This window comes from Artemia sp. Qi Xiang Cuo, chromosome 17, assembly GCF_049724085.1.
Source record: "Artemia sp. Qi Xiang Cuo chromosome 17, ASM4972408v1, whole genome shotgun sequence".
NCBI classification, from domain to species: domain Eukaryota; kingdom Metazoa; phylum Arthropoda; class Branchiopoda; order Anostraca; family Artemiidae; genus Artemia; species Artemia sp. Qi Xiang Cuo.
The window spans coordinates 57,622,225-57,640,294 of record NC_142810.1 but is presented as its reverse complement, the minus strand read 5'-3'; the positions used below and the strand labels follow the sequence as shown (position 1 = coordinate 57,640,294).

The following is an 18,070-nucleotide window of genomic DNA, read 5'->3' as shown; positions in this document are numbered from 1 at the left end:
GGGGACCGGGGGAGGACCTTTGGGGGCCCGGGGGGGCCCTTGGGGGCCGGTTGGCCCTTGGGGAGCCCGGGGGACCTTTGAGGACCAGGGGAGGGCCTTTGGGGGTCTGAGGCGGGCGTTCGGGGGATAACATTTCGAAATTTTTACTTTTTAGTTTACTTTTTTTTTTGCGGCGCATCCCTGCGGCGCATCCTGCGGCACTTTCCTGCGGTGCCTCCCTGCGGCGCATCCCCTGCGGCTCTTTCCTGACCCGCGGCGCATCCCCCGGCGGCGCATCCCACTGCGGCGCTTTCCTGGCCCGCGGCGCTTCTCTGGTCCGGGGGACCTTTGAGGACTGGGGGAGGGCCTGGGGGGCACAGGGAGAGCCTTTGGGGGGCTGGGGGGCACTTGAGCACCGGGGGCTTCCTTCGGGGTTGGGGTAGGAGGATTGGAACCCTTTGGGGTTGGGTTAGAGGACCTCACAACACTGTTAAAATGAAAATTGTGTATTATAACGACCACAGAGTTTCACCCTCAAATCCTCTTCCAAAACCTTTCCTAAAATCTTCTTTCAAAATGTCTCTAACTGTTTCGCCGAAATAATTCCATAACCTGGCTAAAACAGTTTCGCCCAAATAATCCCTAAATGTAATTTCAGCGTGTTCCTTTTGTTTTGGCATCTCTGCGCTAATGCATTTCAAATTAATAAGAAACCTGATTCCCGCGCTAAAACAATTCATCGCTAAGATGTTTCTTGGAGAATTGTTTCCATGGCCTTTGGTTATTAATATCCTTTGGAGTTCGACCAAAAGAGTTGTTTCCGAGGCAAAGACATTAATGACTTGGATCTATTCCTGGAGAATCGTTTCTATGCGAAAATTTTTAAAGTCTGACAGATGATGTCATTGGTTGATTGATCTGTCAAGAAAGGGGAATTAATTTGTTGTTTCTAAGGGGAATTATTGATTCACGATAGGTGAATTGAGGTCGACAGCACAGGTGTTCCAAATTCCTTGACATTCGCTGAGAGCGTGCACTTACAACAACAACAACATTGACCTTGACAATTGCCTCGGAAACAACAACAACATAGACCTTGGAAATTTAGGTCATTGACCCCATTAACCACGTGTTCTCCCCAGGGAGGCTATGCCCATATATGGACTCCCGTTCGGACCTTTAGGGTCATCTCTACTGTGATTTTCATTAAGGTTATATGACTTTTAGGGTTTTTTTTCCCTTTTTTCGAAAATCAGGCAAATGTTCTCAGGTCTGTTACTTTTGATGGGTAGGATTAAACTTGATGAAACTTATGTGTTTGAAATCAGCATAAGAATCTGATTTCTTTTGATGTATCTATTGGTATCAAAATTCCGCTTTTTAGAGTTTCGGTTACTATTGAGCGGGGTCGCTCCTTACTTACTTCCTTAGTTCGTTACCACGAACTATTTGATAACCGTAGACTGCATGACGTACGGTATGACATAGATTATATTCTCCAACCTAAATATTGCAAGGGAAATCGATGTTATAGACCCCGAGTACAGTAAGTAATTTAACTATTATCATACAGTTCGTAGTAACGAACTGTAAGTAAGGAGAGACCCGGCTCAATAGTAACCGAAACTCTAAAAAACAGAATTTGGATACCAATAGATATATCAAAAGAATTGGCTTTTTATGCTGATTTCAAATAAACAAATTATATATAAGAATTATGCAAATTAAATATAAGAATTTCAAATATATATATATATATATATATATATATATATATATATATATATATATATATATATATATATATATATATATATATATATATATATATATATATATATATATATATATATATATATATATATATATATATATATATATATATATATATATTTAAAATATAATATATAGTATTTATATAACTTAAAACAAACAGAAATTATTACATATATAAATAGGGTTGCCCCCTCCTCAACACCTCGCTCTGTACGCTAAAGTTTGAATTTTGTCCCAATTCTTTAATAATGAATCCTGAAAAACAAGGGCCGTTTAATTAAAACAATAAAACGCTTTTTTAAAAGTACTAAAAACTTTAGCGTAAAGAGCGGGGTATTGAGGGGGGGCGACCCTTTTTATATACGTAATAATTTCTGTTCGTTTTACGTTCTAATGTTGCTCCTTACTTTCAGTTGAAAAAAATTGTTTTTTTAAATTTAATTTTCTTTAGATCCAAAGCATTGCTAGTTGCTACGTGTCGGTTTTAAAGCGAAATTTTAACACTGCTATTGATTTACACTCCGTAACTCTCTGTTAGGGCGACAATAACCCAACTCCCTGTTTTTAGGCTCCTGTGGAAGCTGCATATCTCTTTGATGCCATAATGTTATATGCGGCAGCTGTAAATGACACAATATTAGCTAATGAGGATCCATTCAATGGGACTCAAGTCTCTCTTAGAATGAGAAATAGGACTTTGGATAGCGCCATGGGGTAAGTCTGATATTTCCCTTATAGAAAATGAATCAAAAGTTGTATATTGGCTTTTACAATGTTGAAAAGGAAATTTTTCCGAGGGGCAGCCAAGGATTTAGAGAAAGATTTTTGGTAGCAGTGGAGTATATGTCTCTGAACTAAGTTCAGAGACATATGAAAATAGTAAAAATTTTCACTTCATTACACCCATAAAATTTCTGTTCAAAGGTTTTAACTATTATAAATTGATAATCACACCGTTAAGAAAAAAGAAAATCCTTAAATTACGAAAAGATCAAAAAACGTTGAAAAGAAATTTGTTAAAAGAAGCAGGCAAAGATTTAGAGAAAAATGTATGGTACCAATGGAGTACATGTCTTGTTCTGAAGTAAACGAAATTTTCACAAACAAAATAATAAAAAAATTTTGACTTCAAGACACTCACCAAATTTGCATTCCTTGAGCTCTCATACTCGCTACAAAATGAAATAGAAAATGTAAAAAGATAATAATTGCGCTGACTAGAATTTTTAATATTGTTATTTAATTAATTATCCCGCCGTTAAGAAAAAAGATTAAATCCTTAAGTTACGAAAAGGGGAAAAAAACGTTGAAAAGGAAATTTTTCCAAGAGGCAGGCAAAGATTTGAAGAAGTATTTTTGGTACCAGTGGAATATATGTCTCTCAACTAATTCCTATAGCCCTAATAGTAAAATTGTCCCTTCATTACAGCCATATAATTTCTATTCAAAGGTTTTCAGTTTAATTGGTTTACCTGAAACTAATATATAATTGGTTATCCCACCGTTAAGAAAAAAGACGAAATCCTTAAATTACGAAAAGATGAAAAATGTTGAAAAAGAATTTTTCCAAGAGGCAGGCAAAGATTTTGAGAAGGATTTTTAGTACCAGTGGAGTATATATCTTCTTATGAACGAAACACATTTTTAACAAACAAAATAATAACAAAACTATTTGGAACACTCTCCTGGAGTGTGCGCGGGACTGCAATCGTTTGATATCTTCAAAAAGTATGTTACAGATTTTCTTGCAAATAATTAATTTTTTTCCCGATTCTCCGATGAGTTGATGTCTCCGGATTGTTTCTGGGTTCTCCGGATGTCTCCGGGTTCTGTAATTTATTTGTGTGGGTGAATACATGTATTACTCCCTTACCTAGCTTGGATTTTTTTTTTTTTTTTTTTTTTTTTGGGCGGGGGTGGGGGTGTATTTATTTGTTTGGTGATGTGTATTTATTATTTAAAAAATCTTGGATGAATGTATTTGTTAATTTTCTGTTTAGTTTTGTTTCTCCCCTGTTATTTTCTAGCCATAGAGCCTTGCGGGGGGGAATATACTGAAGCATTTGTTATTTTTATGTGTAATTTACCGTTGGTTTTGGTATTTATTTGGTATCCATTGATATTCATTGAAGCAAATTACAGGTATCTAACTTTCACAAAATTTGTTACTTCGATTTGATATTGATGTTCTATTTGATATTAGATGGAAAAATTATTTATTTAGAATTGATAAATTTTTTGAACATTCGGAGCGTGCATTTATAAGCTAGTACTTCTTAAATTAGCGTTGATTATAAGTCATATTATCGTTATATATGCCAAAAATATTTTCTTGGGTAAATCTATTGTTTTGTCAGCGTATAGTTTTTTTTTCAGTTGTTGCTTATATTGATTTTGTTGTTGTTGTTTTTGTATTCAGCTTGTATCCCTGGCCATAGAGCCTTTCTTGAGGTAATTAGGGATTATGGGGTAATTTCAGGGTATTATGGGGTAATTAGGGTATTATGGGGTAATTAGGGGTAATTTCAAATCTGTATTTATTGGTGAATAATTACTCTGACTTCATGACACGCACCAAATTTGTGTTCTTTGGGCTTTTAGACTCTCTTCAAATTGCAATAAAAATGTAAAAAGACAGCAATTGTGCTGACTACATTTTTTAATATTGTTATTTAATGAATTATCCCGCCGTTAAGGAAAAAGATGAAATCTTAAATTATGAAAAGGGAAAAAAACGTTGAAAAGGAATTTTTCCAAGTGGCAAGCAAAGATTTGGAGAAGGATTTTTGGTACCGGTAGAGTATATGTCTCTGAACTATGTCTGGTAATAGTGAAATTCACTTTACTACACCCATATATTCAAAGGTTTTGAGGTTGTGGGGCCTCCGTAGAAGACGTTTTTCAAAGAAAAGTAAAGACCTGTATTAAACCTAAGACCAGCAGCAATTGAAACCTCAACACGAAATATCATAGGCAGCGAGATAGCAATGCCTAGGTAAAGAGCGATGTGGGCACAATATATTGTTTTGTTTTTTAGACCAGGGCACTTCTTATAGAAAGAAATGTTTTAGGACCTTCAAACAGATCTCTTGGAGGGCGAACAGCTCCCCCTCCTCCAACGTCAGTCACTTCCCTAAACACATCCAATCAAAATTTTGAGATGGCCTTTTTGTTCAGTGTAGTTTAACGGTCCGGAAATTATGGCTTTGATAATGACAACCCCCCCCCACACACACACAATCCTCAGAGCAGGGGCTGTAAGTTATGCCCTGGGGAATATAAAGTTTTTATAGAAAGGGTGGCTGTATGAAACTCAGAGGGGGCTCATTTGATTGGTAATCAGAAGTTCTACTGGCCTTTTTAACAGTCAGAAGTGATTGGAGATCAACCAGCCACCCCCCGTACATTAATCATTTCCCAAAACACATTCAATCACCATTTTTGAGATACCCATTTGGTTCAGTGAAGTTGAAAGGTCCAGAAATTGTGTCTTTGAGGATGCCCCCCCCCCTCCCTTAAACCCTCAGGGCAAGGGTTGTAAGTTACGCCCTGAGGGGAATATAACTTTTTATAGAAATGGTGGTCATATAAACTTCAAAGAAGGCTCATTGGATTGGTAATCAGAAGTTATAGTGCTCTTTTTAAGAGTCAAAGCGACAGAAAGCAAATACACCCCCCTCACACACACACACACACACAAACACACACACACACACACACACACACACACACACACACACACACACACACACACACACACACACACACACACACACACACACACACACACACACACACACACACACACACACACACACACACACACACACACACACACACACACACACACACACACACACACACACACACACACACACACACACACACACACACACACACACACACACACACACACACACACACACACACACACACACACACACACACACACACACACACACACACACACACACACACACACACACACACACACACACACACACACACACACACACACACACACACACACACACACACACACACACACACACACACACACACACACACACACACACACACACACACACACACACACACACACACACACACACACACACACACACACACACACACACACACACACACACACACACACACACACACACACACACACACACACACACACACACACACACACACACACACACACACACACACACACACACACACACACACACACACACACACACACACACACACACACACACACACACACACACACACACACACACACACACACACACACACACACACACACACACACACACACACACACACACACACACACACACACACACACACACACACACACACACACACACACACACACACACACACACACACACACACACACACACACACACACACACACACACACACACACACACACACACACACACACACACACACACACACACACACACACACACACACACACACACACACACACACACACACACACACACACACACACACACACACACACACGCACACACACACACACACACACACGTCGTATTTTCCCGAAACGTATCTGATAGAAATTTTAAGGTGGCCGTTTGCTGTCGTTGATACTTCGAAAAGGTCTAAGTCGGTTGGTAAATGAAAGGGCTAGTGCCCTCTTTAATAGTCTAAAGTGATTGGAGGGCAACCATCGCCCCCACGCCCATCATTCTTCCAAGTACTTCCAGTCAAAATTTTGAGATAGTTATTTTGCCTGACGTACAGGCATAGTTTAAAAGTCCAGAAATTAGGTTTTGAGGATGACAACCCCCTCACAGTCCTCAGGGCTAGGGTTGTAAGGTACGCCCCGAGGGCATTTAAGGTTTTTATGGAAACCGTGGTCGTATAAACTTTGGAGGGGGCTCATTGGATTGGAAATCGGAAGTTGAAGAGCCATTTTTAAGAGTCAAATTTATCGGAGGGCAGCTATACCCCCACGTCAAATTTTCCCAAAATGTATCCGATAGGAATTTTAAGACAGCCATTTGTTCAAAAATAGTCCAGAGATTTCATAACACAGCCTTTGGATTTGACACAAGCCCCCGGGTTTAGGGTTAAGGGTTTTAAGTTATGCCCCGGGGGGGTGTAACGTTTTTATGAAGAGGTGGTTTTGTGAAATTTAGAGAAGACCCATTTGCTTGGAAATGCATATTTCTAGTTCCATATTAAGAGTCAAACTTAATGGAGAGAAAATAGCTCTCCCCCTCCCTGATATCCTCTTTTCCCCAAACACATTCGATCGAAATTGTGAAATAGCCATTTTGTAGCCAAATAGTCCAAAGAAAATATAATAATGTCTTCAGTAATCAAATATAAGAAATATTCAGGCGGACTTTGAGCTAAATCAAAACAAACTATGAGCATGGGGTCTTTCAAAAAAGTGACAAAGCAATATCTCCAGAACAACTTATATTATTAAGTTAGATCTTTAAGAGTAAGTTGTGGGGGATTTTGAATTAGCCAGAAGGCCCTATGTGCATACTTTTAGTACTACAACTACAGTTACTGTAACTAATGACGCTGAGTATTAAGGTGAAACTTCTAGGAAGTCTAAGAAGGTGAAACTTCTTACGGGGCGTTCCAATTAAACGAAAAAACTGTATAAATGCAGGTTTTCAAACAGGCGTATAAGCAATATAATAGGCAGTGCCACTCTGTAATAGCTAGAAATATCATTGAAACATTTAAAAAAGCTAATTCGATTCAAAATTAAAAGTTTTAGGGTCCTTTCTATAAATAAAAAGAGATTGATGGGCAATCAGCCCATCTCTCATGCCGATTTATTTCCCAAACACATCTAGTCAAAATTTTGAGACAACTTTTTGTTCAGCATAGTAGAACGGTCCAGCAACTATGTCTTTAGGGATATTGGGCCTGTCAAACCCCCACAATTATGCAATTGGTCCATTATAGTATAAGAGATAATTTTTATTGAAAAAACCCTGTGGGCCATAGCAACACATAATACAGTCTACAAACAAAACTCAGAAACAAAATACAACTTTAGATAATAAAAATCAAAAAATGAACAACAAAACGACAAAAAAGAAACACACCAAGGTTCAACATTTTAACCAACAAACACTAATCATAATAAAATTCAAATCCTAAAAACCGTAACAAGCTTTCCCCTCAAACATGATTCCCTATGTTTAATCCCTAAACGAAGAAACTTACACAACTGTTAATAGCACATGCGTTCCTCTCAGCCATCTGCTTAATTAACCAGTATTCACTCCCAAACACTCGTCCAAAACATTCATTCCGCAACTCAGACAACTCTTCACACTCGGATACAAAATGGAATAAATTCTCATTCACACATCCACGCATTGGGCAAAAATAAGGGCCAGCCACCAGCCTAAACTTTCTCAAAAATTTCCTTCTCTCACCTAAATCCAAACTATACACTCTTACCAACAACAAATTCTTCAATTTCTCTTTATTCAAGCCAAACTAAAATAAACTTCCCCTCCCCAACAGTCTTTGGCTTGGAAGTAAAACCTCAAAGACATAGATTGGTCCTCATGAGCTTGCCACTCTTGGATTTCTTGGTCATTTAGCGTTTGCTGGACTTCCTTCCATAATGACATGGTTTCACCCTTTTCCTTCATTCCGCATCTCCGAAGGCCACGAAAGTCCAGTATCTTCTTGACTTGACTTGGCCATGAATCACGTCTACCGTCCTTCAAGCTTTCCAAATAAGCTGAGTTAAGAATACCTAAATGCTACTTTAAAACTAAATCAAAAGGCATTGTGTTTGCGGTTGCTAATAGGACACTTCAGCAATATATCGAGAACGACTGGGGGTATTAAGTTGAAGCTTTCGGGGCTGCTACTATTACTACTTCTGCTCTTACATTTTAAGTGGATAAATAGATTGTAAGTGTATCTAGTTTGTCAAAGAGCCAACTTGAGGAGGTATAAGATAAAATTCAAAAATACTATTTGCGTCAGGATTAAAAATTGTTGAAAAAGTTTCTCCCAACATACAAATAGCAAGCCAAAATATGGATTATAATAAAAAAAAACTGAAAAGATATAAAATATTAGTTTTTTTCATGAAAATGACTTTGTCATTAAAAAACGAACAGAAATTAATCTAAAAAACTTTTTCCACAAAACAAGTTTTTCAAAGAAAAGTAAAAAGGTCCATTAAGCCAAAAATAGGCAGAAATGAAGTCATCTAATCATCCAAGCGTGAAACTACCGCAAATCACTATCAATAAATAAATGAAACTAAAAATGGACAGAAATTAGAGTAAATAGCCGAGTGAAACTCGAAACGAGCAAAAATTAGTATTAGTAGGGCTGATAACCCCCATGCCTTCTCAAGACCATAACAGGATTTGCGCTTTACTGAAAACAAAACATGCTTAAATGTTTTCACTTTTTTTACTTAAATAAGGTAAAAACTATTTTTTACTCACTTTTTTTTACCTTTTTTTTATTTTAAGGAATAAATATCAGTATAGGTCGATTAAATAGATAATCCATGGTCATTTGTTGTTTTTTTTTTTTTTTCAGTAAAGCCTAAGTTATGTTCTGGTTTTGAGAAGGTATGGGGTTTATCAGCCCTAGTAATGTTAATTTTTGCTCGTTTTGTGGTCTACTGGGCTATTTACTATAATTTTTGTTCTTTTTGAGTTTATAGGTATATTAAGTTGTATATTAAGCAATCCACGGTCATTTTTTTTTCTTTCAGTAAAGCCTAAGTTATGTTCTGGTCTTGAGAAGGTATGGGGTATGTCAGCCCTAGTAATGTTAAATTTTGCTCGTTTTGTGGTCGAGTGGGCTATTTACTATAATTTTTGTTCGTTTTGAGTTTATAGGTATATTAAGTTGTATATTAAGCAATCCACGGTCATTTTTTTTTCTTTCAGTAAAGCCTAAGTTATGTTCTGGTCTTGAGAAGGTATGGGGTATGTCAGCCCTAGTAATGTTAAATTTTGCTCGTTTTGAGTTTGACTCAGCTATTTATTATAATTTGTATTTGTTTTGAGTTTCATTTAATTGTTGATAGGGATTTGTGTTGTTTTTACGCTGGGAAGATTATTTGACCTTATTTCTGCCCCTTTTTGGCTTAAAAGAGCTCTTTACTTTTCTTTGAAAACTTATTCTCTGGAAAAAGCTTTTTTTAAATTAACACAAATATATGGCACCATCATTAATCCAGGGGGGAGGGTCTGGCGTCCCCCCTTGCCCCCCCCCCCTTATGGGCGCCCATGATAGAGCATGTCTTCTTCTGAACTAAACACTATAATCATTTTGTTTTTAATTCAGTACGATAATCAAATTTCTGTTCATTGGATTTTCAAATTCACATCCAGTTGTTAGCAATTTTGCTAAATAGAATTCTTACTACCGTTATTTAGTTGATTATTCCGCCGTTAAATAAAAAGATGAAATCCTTAAATTATGTAAAGGTGATTTTAAGGGCTTCCTAAGAGAGTGAATAGATTTTCAATGAGGAAATCTTTTTTATCACTCCTTAAGGTTGCTTAGGAACCATTAAAATTCTTATAAAATGAACGGCAAGTAAAGAGCGATCCTTATCGATAGAAACTGGAATTCTAGAGAAACAAGATTTTGATAACATTAGATACGTTAAAAATATTTGCTTTTTCTGGGAATTGTTAATATTCAATGTGTTCCCTTTATGTTTACTTATGGAAAAATTTGCAAATTATATGGAAAGGATAAAATCCAAAAAGAAGTGAGATTTAGAAGAAAATTTCTATTTAAGGAGGTTTTATGTCCCGATCTAAGAAAATAAACTGAAAAATTTATAGTGAACGTAAGAGGGTTGACTTAGTAAAGAGTATTGCGACTCCCGTGCATTGTTATTACTTTTACTAGGGACTATCGTATATAATGGAGGCTCATAGACATCTAGGGTAGGGTTTATTTGATCTCAAAGCATCAATTTTAGCATTTTTGAAGAGCCAAATCAATTGAAAGGTATTTATCTGACACCCCTTCAATGCCCAGCAGTTTCGCTTGATTTTGGATCAAAACTTCAGGAATTAGTAACATGAAAGGGGCCGGGAATAAAACTCCCAGGCTATCATAACAATTTCAGCCCCATGATTAAGGGTCCCTTAGGTAGATAGATACGATAAGATAACTTGTATTTCAAGCCAAAATATGACCATATACAAAAACAACATACTAATTTAACGAACTATAACACTCGTCACAATAATAAAGAAGAAATAAAAACTACTCTGTTCTTTTTGCAAAAAGTTAATCAAGATATCCTCCCACTAGACAAATAATTTGTGTCAACGTACTCTTCAGTGCATCAGAAAGTTGCAATCCATCATTCCCAAGCAAATTTTCCCTTACCCCCGAAAGACCTCTACAACGACTCAGACAATGCTCCGAATTTTCCTCCCCTTCTTGGCAAAGAGGGCATGCAAACCTGCCGTCCGAGACACTTATCCTCCTTTCAAAAACCTTCAATCTCAAGCGAATCGGAAGGCAATTAGATTGTAGCTGCATCCAATAGGTAAGGTATCTATCCGGTAAATTTAACTTAAAATAGAACTCCTGCCCATATACCATCTTAACCTCTTTATAATATCTTAAAGTTTCCGAATTCTTAATCTCCTCAACCCATTTCTATATCCCCTTGGTCCTCCAGCACCCACTTGATTTCCTTGTCCAACTGTAATTGTTGACAATTTGGTCCAAGGTCATCATTCCAAGCGATAGATCCAGTACCTCTTTGACTTTAAAAGGCCAAGATCTTTTCCTTCGTAACTGAAGTAACTTATCATATGCAGCCTTCAGTAGCCTGTCACTGAGTAGCTGTACAACCTTTAGCCAAAATTTTATCATTTGGACCAATCTATAGCTTTTAAGAAACCACAGTCCGAGGTCTCCTTTAAGAATCTGAGTATGGGTTATTCTATGCAGTCCGTACAATCTCTTAAAATAACCTAACCTAACTTCTCATGTCTTTAAATTTCTGCCCCGTAATGGAGAATTGGCATTATCTTAGATAAAAAAACCTCTTATGCAAAAATAAATTCTTTATTCCAGTAATTTTATTCCGGAAAAGTGAAAAAGTTGCCGCTCTTCCCCTATTAAACGCTTCTTTAATGTGGGAGCACCATCCTCCATCACTTTGGAAAATGATACAAAGATACTCTACTTTTTCAAATACTTCTATTTGTTTTCCTCCAAATACAAATATATTGTATATTTTTCTTCCCTTTTACTACAAATAACACTTTAGTTTTCATAACGTTAAGCTGTAACTTTTTCATTTGTAAATATTCCTCAATTAAATTAAGTAATATATACAGCTCCCTTGCCGACTTCGCAACCAATACAGTGCAATACGCAAATAATAACATCGAAAAATTAATTTTCCCAAGACACACCTCAGGAGCCCACTTTTTTTCCAGAAACTCCACCATATCATTCAAAAACAAACCGAACAGTCTCGGGAACATGGCGCTGCCTTGTTTCACTTGTTCCTTACGTCAAATAGCCTAGAATGTCCCGAACTTGCAACCCTGAGTATAGACTTAGTCCCAGAATACACACTAAGAAATAAACCAGTAAAGCTGAAAGGTAGACCTACATCCTTAAACATCTTTCAAGGAGAGCTGCGTCTACAATGTCGAATGCCATTCTTAAGTCTAGAAACGCAACATACAGCTTATTTCTACCTGATTCATACTTCTCTATCAATGCACTTAACAAAAATGCTCTATCCTATGTACTATATAGCCTTTCGTGAAATCCCCCTTCTCCTCTTTAATTACCCAATAACCCTCCAACTATTCATTTAACCGATTATCCAAAACCTTTTCTAAAATTTTACTAAATGCTGGCGCTAATGCTATCAAACTATAACTATCATGATCACTAGGACTACCTTTCTTAAATACTACCTTTCCGATCACTAGGACTGATCACTAGGACTAGGACTTCGACTAGTGATCATCAGGATCACTAGGACTACATTTGTTAAATACTACTTTTCCAATCACTAGGACTGATCACTAGGACTAGGAATTTGACTAGTGGTCACTAGGATCACTAGGACTACCTTTCCATAATCGATACTTTCCATAGAGAAGGCCATATACCACTACTTATAATTCTGTTAAAAATACTCACTAAAACTAGCAAAAAACACCCAGGAACCGCTTTAACAAAACTGCTGGTATGCCATCCCTTTTTATCCCGGATCCTCCCTTCCTCTTCTTCACTACTTTCCTAACTTCTTCGGAGTATACATCCCTCACTAACTCAGAATATTTTTCTTTCATCGGAAACTGCGGAGCAGCACTGGATTCTTCACTATCTAGACCACTAGAATCTTCTTCTATACTCTCAAGAAAACTAGACCAAGTATCAGCTTCAGGGATTTGTAATTGACCTTTTCCTTGTCTGTTTTCCTACCTTATTCCTGAACAGAATTACTTTGTATCCACTACCATTTAGGCCTTCTTTATCTCTTTCTGTTCCACTCCAACTTTCCCCCTTTTTTTCATCCGTTTCAGCCTATTATACTCCCTTCTCCTTTCCTTAAACCGGAAAAATAAACTGTCTTTCTTCCTCTACAGAGCAAGCATTTACTAAATCTAATAACTCCTCCAATTCCTTTTAAAGAACAACATTCATCATAAAAAAAGCTAGTTTTAATTTTTATATTTGGTTTCTCTGACACACGAGCAAACTGGAAAATCAGAAAACACAAATCTTCCAAAATTTTATCTATATTTATTTTTTTTTCATGCAGACTCTCAACTTTCTCAATTATTTCAGGCCTCAGAAACTCATATTTTATCAACTCCATCTCCTCTTTACACCATTCACTCTTCAAAAATTTTCCTGAAAAACAAAGATCCTTTGTTACCCTACTAGTAGACCTATCACATTTCTTGTTCCTTGGAATCCTCTTCCAAGGCAGAGCTTAATCTCAACTGGTAAGTGGTCAGAACCTTCGACCCTAAGAACTTCAACATCAACTGCCAGGGCCACGAGCTAAATACCAGTCAAAACAGAGTCAATTACAATATGGTTTGTCTCCGAGAGACAGGTAAACTCACCCTCCTCCCCATCCTTCCCAAATCTTCCGTTTCCAATCACTAATGCATTATCTGAACAGAGTTCCAGAAGCCTTTTACCCCAACAATTAACACTTCTTTCAATATCTTTGCTCCTTCTAGATGTCTTATAAATATCAGGTATCAGGTCCGGCGTATCAACAAATGAAGCTTGACTAATCTCCATACATACTCCTGTATAAGCATTAAAGTCCCCCACCACCAAAAAATAATCATTATCAAAACAAGATCGGAATTGCCTAAGCTCCTCCTCTAGTAAATCCCATGTTGCTTCTACTACATGCACTACATCTGGGGGGAAATATACACCGCACCTAAAATCAAACTCTTACCACTGACTAGATAAACCCAAACCCATATAATATTCTTCGATAAACTAGAAATTCAAGAATGTTTACGGAAACAACCTTGCTTAATTAACAACAAATTGCCTCCATAATATCTCATACTGTTTGCTGGTTTAATCGTAAGATTTTCCACTCAGTATCCTTCAAAGTAAGGCACTGTATCATCATTATGCCACAACTAAACAAGTAAACAAGAGAAATAATATCAACACCATTTAGGTCCTTCAGTACTTGTTCGACCTTATTTCTCACACCGTGGACACTCCATGTGATGACTCGCATAGGGTGAACATGGCCATTGCTGAACTGAGCTGAGACAATGAATAGATACTATTGGGAAAGTGATTGTGGGCATCCGTGAACAAGTGCTAAATTGAGAGAGGAATTTGGGACAATATTTGGGGGCGCCCACCCGCTCAGAGTCTCGGGCAAGTGACCCTAAAATTTAAATAATTTGTGGAATATTGCAATTTCCTCAGAATGTGGGGCTGAGCTTAGGCAACGAATAGATATTATTTGAAAGATAAAGGTGGCTTTAAACGATTGTTTGCCTGTTATTTCAAGCAAATTAATGTTCCTATGTCAATTCTAAATTCGTGGTCAGCCTTCTTAAGACCATAGGCGGACATGCCTTGTTTGCCTTTCATTACAGGCATTCTAACGGTCTTAAGTCAATTTTAAATTCCTGGTCAACATGCCTGAGACTCTAAGCAGGCATGCATCTCAAAAAACTAACCTGACAAGTATGTGTCCAATAAAAGAGTATTGCATTTACCTGTCGTTTACCTCCTGCCATTTACCTGTGCCCCAGCCATTTAAAAATTTGCCTCTCAATTACTTGGACTATCTGTCTTGGCTTTTCTCTGTCTACAATTACCCAGCGTCTTGATGTAAACTATGCAACCTATTGCAAAATACTTGATAACTATAACAAAATACTTGTATTTTTTTTAGACAATCCAAATAGGCCTTAATCTAGACGAGATAACAAAATACATGGTTAATAAAAAGGCGGGGTAGATAGTGTTTTAAACCTACAAAGGACATCCAATATTTGACTATAAGTTTATTAGCCATGTCTTGATGCAACCTATGCAACCTACTGCAAAATACTTGATAACTTCAATTCAAACCTTCCTATTAACTGTCCCTATTAAAATATTAAACTACGAGTATATAAACTGTCCCTATTCACTTAGAACAAGCTGGTCATGTGTCGGCAGGACAAAGGGCATTTCTGGCTCATCAGGTAAGTATGAAAGTCTATAATAATCTTTTGATGACGCAGCTCTGATGCTCCTCGGCTGATTTCTGTAGTTAGCTTTTCCGCCACCAGATCTAGAGTCCTTTCTTGCAACATTACGATCATTAATACGATTCTGATCATCTGGGCTTATGACTTCCAAGGATTTTCTCTATTCAGTATTTTTTGCAAATATGGGAGATTTCCGGACGGGACGCTGAGCACCTTTTGAGGAATGCGGTTTCCGATCACTTATATTAAGTTCTACCACCGTCTTGCTATCGCTCTCGGCCTGACTATCACTGTCAGAGCTTTCAGACACCGCTCTGCCAGCGTCGGAAACGTCCTTTTTTCGGTAGCCGGTTCATTCGCTAGTTCGACTTCTCTCGTTTCTGCTGTCCCGTTTCAAGTAGGCCCCTGTTTATTCACTTCACTGGAGATGGTGGTTACTTCCTTAACACATTCCGAAGGAAATTCATAAACACTCTGCCGTTGATATATAACTTTTCTCCCCTTGCCTAGCTTAGTGTGCATATTATGCAAATAGCCCATATAAAAAAGACTTCACCGGTAGACCAAAGTATAAAAAAGAAGGCATGTTACACCCTGCTGAAATAATAAGATATTTTTAGTCTCCATTGTTAAAGGACCTGAAGTACATTCCTTAGGCAGGTGGCCCCTCCAGCTCAAATTAAAGACCACGTTGGGGAACTTTGATTATCTTGACTTACTTGACTTAAGTCCCATCCGTCCTTGAAGGTCGTCTTGGGGCCTGTTTCTTCGTAATTGCGGGGATGTGGCTTTTGTATGATTCACGGCCTTCTGCTAGGCGAAGAAGGTCCGAGAGGTGGTGAGGTGCAAAGTTTTCCTTCCACCTTTTTGGGGACGACCACGAGGACGAGAACCGTGAATTTGGCCTTCGAAGGTGATTTTTGGGAGACGGGACCGACTCATCTGTTGTACGTGACCGAGCCATCGAAGTTGCTGGAGCTGTATCTTCACGAGAATTGTTTGTTGTACTTTAAGGCGCTCAAGAAGATCGACATTTGCGATTCTATCAAGGTAAGTGATCCCTGCGATGCGGCGGAGGCACTTAGTTTCATTTGCTGCGAGTCGACGGTTGTCATTTACCTTCAGCGTCCATGTTTTACATGAGTATAGTGCAATGGGGATGATCAGGGTATCGAAAAATCGTGTCTTAAGCCTCAGAGACAAATCCTTGCTTCGCCATATGGGCATAAGTGCCTTAAAACTGGAACTCGCGAGGACGAGACGTCTTTTAATGACTTTTGATAGACTGTTGTCGCTGGTGATCAGAGTACCGAGGTAAGGGAGCTCGTCGACACACTGGATACTCTCTCCATTAAGTTTCAGGTCTGACTTAACTGTATCCTGTGGCTTTCGTGAGCAGCACATAGCCTTTGTTTTTGATACATTTATGATCATTCCAAAAGAACTAGTGGCTTCGAGGACATCGTTAGCAACTTCTTGTAGATCCTCGGGTGTTTCAGCCATTTCGTCGATATCGGCGGCGTAGGCTAGCTTATCGGTCTGAACACCCCTTATATGTGCGCCGAAAGTTGTTTACACCAGGGATAAGACTGCTGTGAGGAAAAGGTTGAACAGCTCTGGAGATAATTTTCATCCTCGAAGAACACCAGCGGAAGCCTGCAAACCGTCAGTGAGACTACCACTAGTCATGATGCGACTCCCAAGTTTGGAGTACATATCTTTGGTATAATCTACTAGCTTTCGTGGGATTCCATATTGGAGGAGTATATACCATAGACCATTTCTCCAAATAAGGTCAGAAGGTTGCCTAAAGTCGATGAAGAGCTGATACAAGTTGCGACCAAATTCCAGATATTTCTCTAAAATTTGGCGAACAGTGAAAATTTGGTCAACGGTCGATCTCCCAGGGCGAAAACAGGCTTGTAATTCTTGGATGACTAAGGATAGCACAGCTCTGATCCATTGGAGTAATATTCGGGTGAAGATCTTGGCAGTTTGACTTGTTAGGCTAATAGGACCGTAATTATCACGTATCGCCTTTGACCCCTTCTTGTGTAGTGGGGCAATTATGGCTTCGCACCAAGAAGTTGGGAAATGATGCTGATTTGTATAACTACTGACTGATTCGTGTGACCAGACACAGTGGTTTCTTTCAATAGTTTGGCAAGAGATGGTAGAACTACTCGATCTGGTTTGCTGATGAACTGGCGCACGATCGCAACAAATGGAAGTCAAATATACGGAGTCTTTCGAACGCCGGCAGAAGCGTTCATGTCTGGTCCCAAAACAAGTACAAGAATAGGAGCTGGTTCTTTCTCAGTGTTCAGAGTTCTGACCCTAATAGTTTTAAAGCAATATCAGAGTACCTCCCTAAACATATTATGATATCTTCTAAGATAACGAATATACAATAGCTGGTGTGAGACTCGGAAGGCTGGATGAACAGTAAAATCAAGGAAATATGTGGGGAGTTTAGCTGCAAGCTTCTAAGAAAAGACCTTTTGAATTTATAAGGATCTCTGTCGGAGTCTATGGTCTTGGTTCATGGTCCAGGTCCTTTG

General features: G+C 38.2%; 1 protein-coding gene across 1 annotated transcript in view; it reads left to right on the top strand.

The window, feature by feature from the left end:
- Nucleotides 1-18,070, top strand: part of LOC148942401 (receptor-type guanylate cyclase Gyc76C-like) — a 398,466-nt gene that overhangs the window by 93,016 nt on the left and 287,380 nt on the right. Inside the window, exon 7 of the mRNA XM_089103313.1 lies at nt 2,324-2,469. Coding sequence (XP_088959439.1) covers nt 2,324-2,469 — 146 coding nt within the window. The remainder of the gene's footprint in view (nt 1-2,323; nt 2,470-18,070) is intronic.